This window comes from Propithecus coquereli, unplaced genomic scaffold, assembly GCF_000956105.1.
Source record: "Propithecus coquereli isolate 6110/MARCELLA unplaced genomic scaffold, Pcoq_1.0 Scaffold8, whole genome shotgun sequence".
NCBI classification, from domain to species: Eukaryota; Metazoa; Chordata; class Mammalia; order Primates; family Indriidae; genus Propithecus; species Propithecus coquereli.
Window position 1 is genome coordinate 16,294,063 of NW_012154173.1, and position 12,214 is coordinate 16,306,276.

The following is a 12,214-nucleotide window of genomic DNA, read 5'->3' on the forward strand; positions in this document are numbered from 1 at the left end:
TGCCTTGAGGTCACCGGTATTATCTGCAAAAACCATTCTTTTTAGATGACTGAGCCTCAAGGTCTGGGGAGAAAGTCATCTCTGGGCCTACGGAAGAGGAACATTATGGAAGAAACTACATGAGATGTTAGTCAAGGGAAAAGAAAATATTTCCTACCCATTAAAGTAAAAATCAAGCACTGAATCTGACTCCAGATGTAGTGAAGTATAAGAAAAGCCAAAAGTGCTAGGCACATTGCTAACTCCTGCGAGAAAACAAGAAGAAAGCTTCACTGATGTTATCACAAAATAATTCTTTGCAGCATCATTTAGATGGACTTTTCATTTTGGTTTGGAGCCTGACTATGCGCTCCTTGTGGAGTATGGCACTACTGTTCTCAGAAAGCAGCTCCTCCGCACACAACTTCCACTAAATATGGAAGAATTTTACAAACTTTCTAGAAATAATTAAAGTCTACTCCATTTTTTTAACCTAAAAACCACCTCAAAAGGTTTACTCACACCAAACATTTATTTTTTTCTCTTTTCAGCCGTGAAAACAAATATCTGGCCCCAAAGCATGTTACTTTTAATTTTCCAAATATGATTTCAAGTGGAAATGGAGGTCCATTCAAACAGATAGAATCAAGATAATAAAGTCATTTTCTTGTGTTATTTTCTTATGTTTCTTATGTTGTTTGTTGTTTATAATCACCTGATGACCCAGGAGCACAGGACTCGAGAGTGTTTTTTTGACAGCCTCTTGTCAGGGCAACACTCACACCCTCACACCCCACACAGCATTTAAGAATGCTCATGAGTGTAACTATGAACATTCTTCCTTGTGAAGAAATTGTAAACGATTTTTACCGACTCTTGGAGACATGCAAACATCTAACCAGGTGTTAGGGAGAAGACGTGGACTTCAAACTCTCATTATATAAAGAAAACAAGGTATCAAAAGTGTCTTAAAAATCTCCATGGAGGAAAACCTGTGCTTTTCTGCTCCCAGGAGCACATGCTTAGGAAGCATGGGTTTAGTCGAGCAAGACTGTGTCTCGCCATAGCCGGCACGCTCCCAGAACCCACGAATCAGGGGTTATTTTCCAGAGCAGACTTAAAACTCAGTTCCAATGTGCTCATTGGGGGTTGCTGGGAATGACACAGAAGCAGGCGATTAGTCTTTGGAAGCCCAAGGAGGACACAGGGAAGCTTGAGCAAGGGCAGGTGGCTGTCGCAAAGGAGGACCAGGGACACAGCCAGTCAGTGCAGACCAAGCAGCGCTCCACGGCATGCCTAAGGCCAGGCTCGCTCGCGCCCCTCCCTGGGAAGCCAGGTGTGAGGTCACCACGCATGGGCAGGGTGAAGTCAGATTTGTTTTGTTTTGTGTTTTCTTTCATATAACACTTTAAAAATAGGCCAACATAGCAAGTGGGTCGTTTCTGTATTTTTCCCATGGTGGTGGTTTCTCTCTGTCCTTTGAAAGCCCTCCCCCGCCTTTTTTTTTTTTTTTTTTTTTGCTGAGGCCTATTCTAGCGGACCCTGGGGCACGGAAGAGCATTCAGACACAAGTTCATCAACACTAACCTTAGGAGCAGCTGCAGGTGCACTAGATTCCTTACCACTCACTGCTGCCCTCTCACTGGTTGCAGCTCCTGCCACTTCTGTGTTCTGCACATTCGAATCCGCAGAACCCGGAGGCCCTATTTGCCCCAGAACTTCGCTCCCTGGGGTGCAGGGTGGGTTGGTGGTGGCTCTCCGGGTTTGGCCTTTATACCAACTAGGGTAAAACAAGGGATCCGCAGTTTCCGCTGCTGCAGGGACTGGAGTTTCAGACTCTGTGGTCTGCTGAGAGCCACTGGGCACAACCTCCCCCTTCATTAGGACAGATAAATTCAAAAGTAAAAAAAAAAAGAAGAAGAAGAAGAAGAAGAAAAGCAGTCGATTTTAGTTCCCTTCAGGTTTGAACACCGAGCTCTGTGTGCAGTGCCTGACTTAGTGGCTGTTTTAGTTCATCCCACCCTCGGAAGTGCTCAGGGTGCAAGGCTGGCACCGGTGGCCCTCTTTCTGGCGTCTGGACATGTTGTGCTTGTCTTTCACTAGGTGAAAGCCTGGGTGGGCAGAAAGCAGAAACCTCAAGTGAAAGTTGCTTATAAAATATCAGATATGGGAGAAGGGTCAAACTATTGACCAGAGTTAATTTGTTGGCATTATATGTGGGCCCCCAAAAATGAACTTCGTTGATTAAATCCAACCCTCATTTAGTGACTATACCTCTTTCAATTTCAATGCAATTGATATACCCAGAATTTCAAGATTCTAGGAACTATAAATAGCATTTTAGCCTTGTTTCCTGTGGAGACAGAGCATAGAAATACAATTCCACCTCTGAGTTCCCTTCTGGAGTTGTGATTCTACAGATGATTTCAATCCACTCTGAAAGCAGGTGCAAAACCAGGGTTTTTCTTTGCAGAGTCTGCATTGCCCACAGACTCAACAACAGGCTGGGATCCTGTCTGCTGAAGTGTCTTAGAGTTAGCATGAAGGCTTGAAAATTGGGCAGTGATATCTTAAGAACAATCTGGGATGAGCTGATTTCTTAAGGTGTGTTTTAGACAATTCTGTCAACATACAACCTTGTCGAATGGTCAATACATAGAAAACCAGGCTTCGCTGCTTGCCCACTGAAGGAAAGATATATAAGTTGTATTTCAGGGTAAGCAACAGGGACATAAACCAGTGTAGTTTCTCATTTCCTCTATTATCTACAGAAAATTCAAAGTTATGAAGGTATAATAACTTCTATTTCTGACCCTATATCCCATATCATTTCTCATCTCACACTCTGTATCTGTATTCACTAAGTAACAAAGAGCAGAGAATCCCTGTGGTATTGGCCGTCTATCTTACTTACATAGACGTGTTACATCAATTAACATGTTACTTACACTTAGACACACACACACACACACACACACACACACACACAAATTTCCAGACAAAGATTACCTCAGATTTGAGGGCATCATTGATGAGAAAACTGTACTAAATTTAGTCTTGCCAACCAGCTATAACGACAATGAACCTGTTCAACCACCTAGAGGACTTTTCTCCCTGACATTGTGACTGTCTCGAAATCTTCTGTCTGCCACACACGTCTGACATATATTAATAGTTATCATTTTCTTAAGGTAGAATCAAATACATTCTTCAGGCTGTTCGGCAAGGAGACACGCCCACACGTACCGCAGGAAGACTCAAGAGCGGTTACCTGCATCACTGGGGCGTCCGCAGCAGGTGGCAGGGCTGGAGGTGGCTCTGGAGAGGAAACTGGAAGTGCCCCAGGGGCAGCCTGCGGCTCCAAAGACGGCTGAGAGGGCTCCAAGGCTTTCCCCAGACTTTCACCGTCTCCTGGAGCCTCTGTTTGAACGTTTTCTACCTCTTCCACTTCTCCTACTTCTCCTTCCCCTTCCCCTTCTCCTTCTCCTTCTGCTTCTCCTTCTTCTTCTTCTTCCTCTTCATCCTCTGGTGAGGCAAGGTATCTTTTAAGTCGTATAACTACCACTGCAGCCATGGAAACAGCTAATGCGCAGTTTAAGGCCGGGCGAGGGAAGTCCTTGCCAGCAGACCCTGGACAATGGTCCCAGTGTGCCTCGCTCGGGCTTTGTGCTTCTAGTGAAGCGTGGACAGGATGAGTGTGAAGGAACGTCCCCCTCCTCCTCGCTTTCCTTCCCAGGACAAAGTCCTCACCCCCACAGAGCACCGTCCACTTCACCCCCCAAAAGCTTGTTCACGTTTTTATCATACTTCGCCACATCTGCAAGCGCCTGGAGGGCTGATGTGGAGGGCTGTGATTGTCATTTGTTTATCTCTGTCAAATTAAATGGAAACGCAGCTCTCTTCCCTATCTCAGAAAGCACATAAACCCTTGTCTCTTTTTCATTTCTTATCTCCTTTGTGCAGTGAAGACTGATCTCTGCCACAATTAATACCATGACTCTTTTCCAAACCCACAGATCTTAATATTCTCTCAGGCAACATTAAGGATAGATGATATTAAGTAATAATTTTTTAAAAATCCACCCTGAAGATTTGCCCTACTAAAACAATGTCAGTGGAAGCTGGTACAGCCTTTTGGCGTTATTTGTGGTCTAGCCGAGAGGTGTGGTCATCTAGATGGGCTAGGATGAGTCAAGGTGATCAAAGTTTTGGTCAGCTCCAAGATTATTTTCCTTTTTTCAATTATTTCATCAGGATAAATTTCCAGGAGTGGGATTTCTGGGCCAAAGGGTAGGAATGCATTTATAGCTCATGGAGTACATCTGGTCACATAGACCCAGCTTTATTTCCAGGCTGTGACTTACTCTATGACTTGTTACTATTCTTGTCCTCTAAAGTTTGATTAAGTTGATGGGCTATAATATCTGGCATAGATGTTGTCTAGGTTTTATTTTTATCTCATCCTTAACCTTGTTCTTGACATTTCACATCATTGTGGCTAACAGTTTGTGTAAGGCTGAAGTGGAGATATCATCATCACCATCAATTAAGTATCTGATGACTCAGAGTCAAATGCCCAATCATGGCATCAAAATAGGCACTATAATATGCAAAGCAAATAAACACCGTCAACAAACTATATGATCCTGCAATGAAACAGAGCTTCACATTGGATTATGATTCTTGTAAAGCTGTCGACATCGATTCTGGACGTGATTCTGAATCCCCCCTTCCCTCCCACCCAACCCTTCTGCAGCTCTCACACACCTGCAACTTTGACCAAATGGTCAAAAGAATAACAAACCTCTGTAAAAATCAATTTCACGTATTATTTTTTCTTCTCTATTGAGGTTGACTGTGAAATGGTTCATGTTCTCATAGCCATGTTCTATTTTCTCCATCTGAAATGCCTTCGATGCTTCAGAGATTCTGCAACAAAGACAAGTTGCCACTTTGTCACTACTTAAAATTTGATAGCCTTGGATAAAAGAGAAAATATGCATTTTTCCACAAAATAAAAATTACTTACTTTTGTAACAGGGTTTTGGCATTCTGTGAAAGCAAAAGATAGGCTTACTTAAATTCTTTTCATCAAAGACAGTGGTGAAACAATTATTTCTTTTGCTGATTCTGAGAACACCATAGCTTAGTTTCTAAATGCCATAAACAACTGCTGTTTTATATCTGAACCCTCTTATATTTCGGCAATACCATAGATATATGTTTATTGAATTGCTTAAATAGATGGAGATATGGGCCGGGCGCGGTGGCTCACGCCTGTAATCCTAGCTCTCCGGGAGGCCGAGGCGGGCGGATTGTTTGAGCTCAGGAGTTCGAGACCAGCCTGAGCAAGAGCGAGACCCCGTCTCTACTAAAAATAGAAAGAAATTAATTGGACAACTAAAAATATATAGAAAAAATTAGCCGGGCATGGTGGCGCATGCCTGTAGTCCCAGCTACTCGGGAGGCTGAGGCAGGAGGATCGCTTGAGCCCAGGAGTTTGAGGTTGCTGTGAGCTAGGATGACGCCACGGCACTCACTCTAGCCCGGGCAACAGAGTGAGACACTGTCTCAAAAAAAAAAAAAAAAAAAAAAACAGATGGAGATATAAGCGTAAAGGGAGTTTATATTTTTGTTGGCAAAATAGATAAAAAATGAAATGTATATAAACTAATGAAAATGTGATAAATAATTTTCCAGTACCTATCTTTTGGGTTATTTCCTTTGTGCCAGAAAGAGACTTACCTGCAGAAACACCGCCATTTCTGGTTCATCCATGAACTGGATTCCTGACTCAACCAACTTTGTTACATTCTCCAAATGATCAGAATACTTTTTGATTAGAGCACGAACGTGTTCCAGTTTCTCCTCTTGGGTTCGTGTAATGACCTGGGTCATTTCATTCTTCCTCTGCTCCAGGATGCCGTACAGGTAATCAAACTTCTCACAGAGCTCCTGCTTCTGCTGTCTGCAACATTCCTGTTAGTGGGGTTGGCTGATGTTAGACAGTGTCTGAAAGAAAGTCTATTTGGAGAAATCACCCATACATTTTGGGAGAGAAGAACATTTACTTATGAAGGTTATTGTTTTCTTTTCCCTTAAGATGTCACTTTAAGTATAGGTATCTACTATGTTGGTGCTTCGAAAAATCCCATTTTTAACAAATTTGATACTTATACAATCCAAAAATCAATCAAATTGGCTAAATGGATCAATGATTTTTCAATCTTCTATCTTCATAAATGGAGAATTTCATAGAAATTAGGACATATTTTCTTTTACATTATACTTGGATTATAGGTTCTAAGTTGTATTTTGCTTTGGAGAGTGTGTGTGTGTGTGTGTGTGTGTGTGTGTGTGTGTGTGTTTAAGGAAACACTGTGGCACTTTCTGGATTGTACTTCCAGTCTCTCTCTGTTTCACCTGTGCCGATACTGTCCTAGTTCCACTCCGACAATGTGGATTCTGTCGCTTCCCAAAGGCCCCTGATGAATCTGGGATTCCTCCCACCCCTCCAAGCCAACTCACACAACAACCAAATTAATTTTCTCTAAGTACAGTTCTAATCATGTTTTTTCTGTTATGACTCCCCATGACACAAAGAATAACATTTAAACTTCATAACTGGCTTTCAAGACCCTCCATGATCTGGTTCCAGCTTTCCTTCGTAACATTCCACCGTTCTCCACTGCATACCCTGTATTCCAGCAAAAATGAACCACTCACTCTCTTTGTTCACGTTGTCCCGTCTGTCTACAATGTTCTCCCCCAAGTCGTAGTTGCAAACTCTAAGCAATCTCAAAGTCATTCCTGGACTGCCACTTCTTCCATAAAGCTTCCCTTGATTTTTATGGTTGAATGTCATCTTTTAACCCTCTGAAATCCCGTAACAGTTACCATTTGTGGTATATACCCGTTTCCACTAGATCCTTTATTTATCCAATATTTTCTGTAAAGGGGAAATACTGGATCTGGTTGTTTTGTTTTGTTTTTCTTCCCCTGAGACTGAGTCTCGTTCTGTCACCCTGTGGAGAGGGCAGTGGCGTCATCACAGCTCACTGCAACCTCAAACTCCTGGGCTCAAGCAATCCTCCTGCCTCAGCCTCCTGAGTAGCTGGGACTACAGGCATGTGCCACAACGCTCGGCTGACTTTTCTATTTTTAGTAGAGACAGGGTCTTGCTCTTGCTCAGGCTGGTCCCAAACTCCTGAGCTCAAGCAGTCCTCCTGCCTCAGCCTCCCAGAGTGCTAGGATTACAGGCGTGAGCCACCATGCCCAGCCTGGATCTGGTTTTGTATTTGGAGAGAAAGACTGTATTGGAAATCTGGCTTGCACACTTGTGTTATGTGTCTGAAGCATTTATAGCACCATCCAGTTTCCTTTACTCTGAGCCCATTTTTAACTCATAATTAATTTTCCAGTTCACTAGTCATTGGCCTTTTGGTTTTTCAGGCCCCAATAAGCTTGGTATGTGTGCGTGCCAATCTCCTTGGACCTGGCCCTCTCTGGATCCAGGACCTTTACAGCTGAGAGCAGGTTGTGAGCCGTGATGACCCAACCTAGCTCTCCTGCCTACTGGGGGCTTCTTAGGAACACAGCTAATTTATCTCTAATCTCTCTGTGACCCTTATTACATGTTCTTTCATTTTAGTAAACATTGATCTCTTTGATGTCATGTATTGCTTTCTTCATTTATGTGAGTTTCTTAAATATCTAAACTATAATCTCCTTGAGGGCAGAATCTGGGTCTGCCTAGGAGACATAGGACCTTGGATAGTAGATGTTTAGTGAATATCTGTTGAATCAATTTTTTAAAATTATGATTCATTTCCCCCAAGTTCTCTACTATTCTTAGAGTAAGAGAGGAAAAAAAGGATGACCTAAACCAAATTGTTGATTATGAAAATACTCCATAAAAGCAGAAGAAATACATCTCTCACTCCACCGCTTCCCTTGGAACACAGTCAATTCCCACTGCAGTTTCTGACCGAATTATAACACATGAAGGAGATCCAATGGAGCAAACCATTTTAATAGGCAATATCAGTTGCTGTTGTCATTCATCCATCCACTCATTCATTTAACAAACAATTCTTAAGCATGTCATTTGTGTCATGCACTATTGCAAGACTCTGGGGAATCTAAAAATGAATGAAACACAATTCCTGTTCCCAAGGAGCTCACAATTCACTGAATGACAAAGACTATGGGCCAATAATGTAATTCAATATAGTGGGCTGAATAATGGAAACATATTAGAGATTTATAGGACCATGGAGATGGGACCTTGGTCCACCCCTTCACGCAGGTGGGGGGCATTCGAGGGGAGTCAGGAGTGTTGGCTCAGGAAAAGCTTCTGAGAGGAAGTGGTGCCTGAGTTGGGCTTAAAGGACTGGTAGGAGTCGAGGAGACGGGGAGTGGGACAAAAATGCTTGGAGTCCTGGCAGATGTCAAAGTAATAGGACAAGGGTCATGCAGCATGTCAAGAATGGAAATTTGGGGGCTTGCCAAATTTCCATCCACTTCCAGCCCTTTAGTTTGAGATTTGGACTGTTGCAACCAGGCCTAAGAACTGAAGCCTGTCAGTAGCTTTCCAATCACTTTCTTCCACTGTATTACCTTTTGCTCTAAGTTTACAGGCAGCCATGTGCCCACTGTGTACATGAAATTTGCCTCTCTGATATTTAGAAGCTCTACTGCCAGCTGTGAACATACAATGCTTTCCAGCTTGTTCTAAAATGAATTGTGCACTTAAAACATTTATAAAAAATATTATATTAAGATGTAATACTGGTAAAATATCTTCACAAAAGTTTTCTGCTATGTGATTTAATATGTGTGAGAACATTCAAGATTACAACAGCCAAATCATTTGCAATGAGACTGATGTGAAGTCATGTGTACCCTAGTGTATTCTCTCAAGTCAAATAAAGATTAGATCACTTATTTCACCCATATAAATTTTATTTAGTGGTATAAAATGAAATAAATACTTTCATTCCCATATTATTTTCAGTTCTAAGTATTATTTCTATTCTAGTTTTTTAATGACTTATACCATATTAAATTTTAGCAAAATTGCTACCATTTTAATAGCAACTCATATGTGCTTATATTTTACAGTATATAAAATGCTATCCCGTGCATGGTCTATGCTTTAGTATAATTATTATATCATACACACTTTGTAAAGCACTACTAATATTACCTGGATATAGTATGCATTATATCAGTGTTTATTAAATTCAGTTTCAAATTCTTTAATTTGAATTATTCAGTTGGAGAATTTTGAAGCTGCATGGAATTCACTAGACTCCCAATTAATCATTTCACTCATGTGGAAAATGAAACCCAGTGGAGCTGTCACTTTCTCAAGGCCATTCTGCCATTTAATATTGGTGCCTGGCCTAGAATCAAGGTCTTCGAACTGCTGGCTCACTGCTGCTCTCACCACACCCAGCTGGGCCCACGCTTTTAAGTGACTTGGAAAAAAATCTATATGAAGTGTTTATAAATTGAATATATGCCTTTTAACAAATTTGCTATGTTGAGAATAGACTTTTTAAAGGCAAGAAACCTCAAATTGTTTCAGAATTACATTAATTAGTTCCTTCCTTCAACAAAATTCACTAAGTTCTTACTGTGTAACAGGATTTAAGATCTAAAAACCTGCCCTCATTTTCCACTGTTTGGGAGAATAATACATATGAACTTTATCATAAATGATAGGTATAAAATATAAAATTATTACATTAATATTTTCTAATTCTTAACAGAAAAAATTTTTCTCTTGTTTAGTTTGCTTTTAATATAATTCTATGTAAAATATGGTAAGAGTTAGACAAATCTGTTTTTGAAACGGAAAAAAATACATGCTTCTTCCTTGGAATTATGCAGTTGGGACTTACAAACTTTTAGAAATTAACTTAAGATGTTCAGGTTAACCTAATGTCAGATTAAAATGTGAAATACTCCACGAAATTGAAAATCTCCTATTTTTTCATACTCTCCAAGGTAGAACGAATGCATGAGAGACTAACGTAGGTGCCTTTCAAACTTTCTTGGCTACAAGACCACCAAAGTGCTGTGAAAGTCAGAGAATAACAAACACCTTAGGTTATCAATTTCCCCTGTAAGCTAACTGGGGAACAGGTAAGTGCTATGAAAAAAAAACTTTCTCAGAAGCCACCTAGCTATTCTGAATTTCAGTACCTACTGTGTCTTTGTAAATGTGAATCTGCAACACCTTCAACAGTGACTTTCTAGCAACCTGAAAAATGGAATGGGAAAAAATGTGAACTTTTGCATTGTCAAAATATCTGCAGAGAGCACACTTTAAAGGACGATTGTTACCTACAAAAGCATGATAGCAACCACGTTTATCTCTTCTCCACAAAAACTTCCTAACCTCAAAGATTTCTCCTTGCTTTTAGTATACTTTTTCATTTATTTGAGTAAAAAGGTATGTATCTTAAAGCCTAATTCCAGGCTATATACCTACCCTCCTTCCTCCTTCTATTTCTCTGGATAGTAATTGAATCAAAATATATACTTTTTGAACTTTCAAGTTTATCTTTCCAAATATTCTCCATATTCTTCTTTTTGATGCCTGTGGTTCCTACATCCCGTGTGCATACATGTGGCACCTGCCTGAGTGTGCTTAGCAAGTGAAGTGACCTCCATCACAAAGGCACAATGCATTGGTCCCCAAGCATATTCAGATGCAAAGCCTCTTGCTGCAGTATGGCCTTCCTCCTGGGTCTGTCATGACAGTTATATTTACTGGTTTCTTAGGAGAACCAAATTAAAGTTGTCTGTAATTAATTGAGTGAAAATAAAATTCATCCCATCTGTAGGGAGAACCCAGTATGGATTCAATATACAAAAAGGGGTGATTTTATAAAGTGAAGACTATCCTGCCCATATTGAAATGGTAAGATGATGATGGCTGGACTATTTGTTTATAACCAATAGTAAAATTTCTGGATGAAAAGAAAAAATTCAAGTAGTCATTTGGTTGTTTTCTTAGGAGTCAGTAGGTAACCTTTACCTTTCATCTAAAGCCATTGTTTAACTGTTGCCTTCAGTAGCAATGTTAAAATTGGCAAACTCCAATTTTTACCATCTTTATATTTTAGAAGCAATAAGAAAAAATAAGATATGCAACTACAAAGAGAAGCTTTTCATGGAAAAAAAAATCAACTGCAGATGATCTTTTACTGAAAGAGCAGATAGCCTGTCAAGCAAAGTACCACTGTTTTTAATGAGTAGATTTTTATTGGCTCACTTTTCTCCCAGACACTTATTACTTTCTGAAATGATCCTGTTATTCATTTGTTTATTGTATAACTCCTCTACTAGAATAAATCTTCTTGAGAGCAGAAAGCTTTTACATTTACTTTGCCACCGTTTCCCCAACATTATGTGTACAGAACATGACACATAGTGCACACTTGAGAAATACGGATTTCAAGATCGATTGGATGAATGTATGAAATATGACTTGTGTCTGGAAATATTCAGCCCTCACTCAAAAGCTACAATTTTGCTCTGTTCCAAAGAAATAAGTATTTAAGTGGATACTTTAAGCTTCTACTTCATTCAATGCTAAAAAAACCAAAACCAAAACAAAAACAAAAACAAAACAGCAAAATATAGCTATATGACCTTAGGGAAACAATTTAACCTCAGGACAGTAGTTTGTTTGCTTTAATCTGTACAATGAGGGATTGGATTGAATAATTGCTAAGGTCCCCTTTAACTCTACAATTCCAAGACTCTACAACTTCTGGAGATATTTCAGAGAGTCTTCAAGTTATGACATGCCTCTGTTCCCAGCACATTTCTCTCACTCAGACATACATTACACGCCCTGAAGTGTCAGCACTTGTTTGGGCACATGCCATGGCCACAACAGGAAAAACCTAAGGCAGCGATGACCACTGATCTTACCATGTAAGGATCCTGGTTCTGTGACCAAAATAGAACTGAAGATAAGCTCTCAGCCCTGCCATTTGTCACTGAGCAACTGTGGCTCTACCAGGCCCATTCATATCTCTACCACATTCCTCCAACGTTCGTCAAGACACATTTGTTCGGAGCTGCACCTTCATGTGAGATACAGAACTTCAAAAGTCCCTTCATTAAGCCAAACAGGGTTTCCTTCAACTACCCACCAAAAGAAAAAAAAAAAGCAGCCAGTAGGTTAATAATACTGAAGAAACAACTATATTAA

General features: G+C 40.4%; 1 protein-coding gene across 4 annotated transcripts in view; it reads right to left on the bottom strand.

Annotated features, from left to right (window-relative positions):
• TRIM55 (tripartite motif containing 55) overlaps positions 1-12,214 on the bottom strand; it is a 43,867-nt gene that overhangs the window by 17,305 nt on the left and 14,348 nt on the right. The window contains exons 5-10 of one of the 4 annotated variants that reach the window (XM_012663134.1): positions 5,725-5,958; positions 5,009-5,031; positions 4,784-4,908; positions 3,251-3,504; positions 1,567-1,854; positions 158-245 (exon numbers count right to left, since the gene is read on the bottom strand). The exons of 1 other annotated variant lie outside the window; for it this stretch is intronic. In XM_012663134.1, the coding sequence (XP_012518588.1) occupies positions 158-245; positions 1,567-1,854; positions 3,251-3,504; positions 4,784-4,908; positions 5,009-5,031; positions 5,725-5,958 (1,012 nt within the window). The remainder of the gene's footprint in view (positions 1-157; positions 246-1,566; positions 1,855-3,250; positions 3,505-4,783; positions 4,909-5,008; positions 5,032-5,724; positions 5,959-12,214) is intronic. 2 more of the 4 variants (XM_012663133.1, XM_012663135.1) reach the window with 2 other exon arrangements.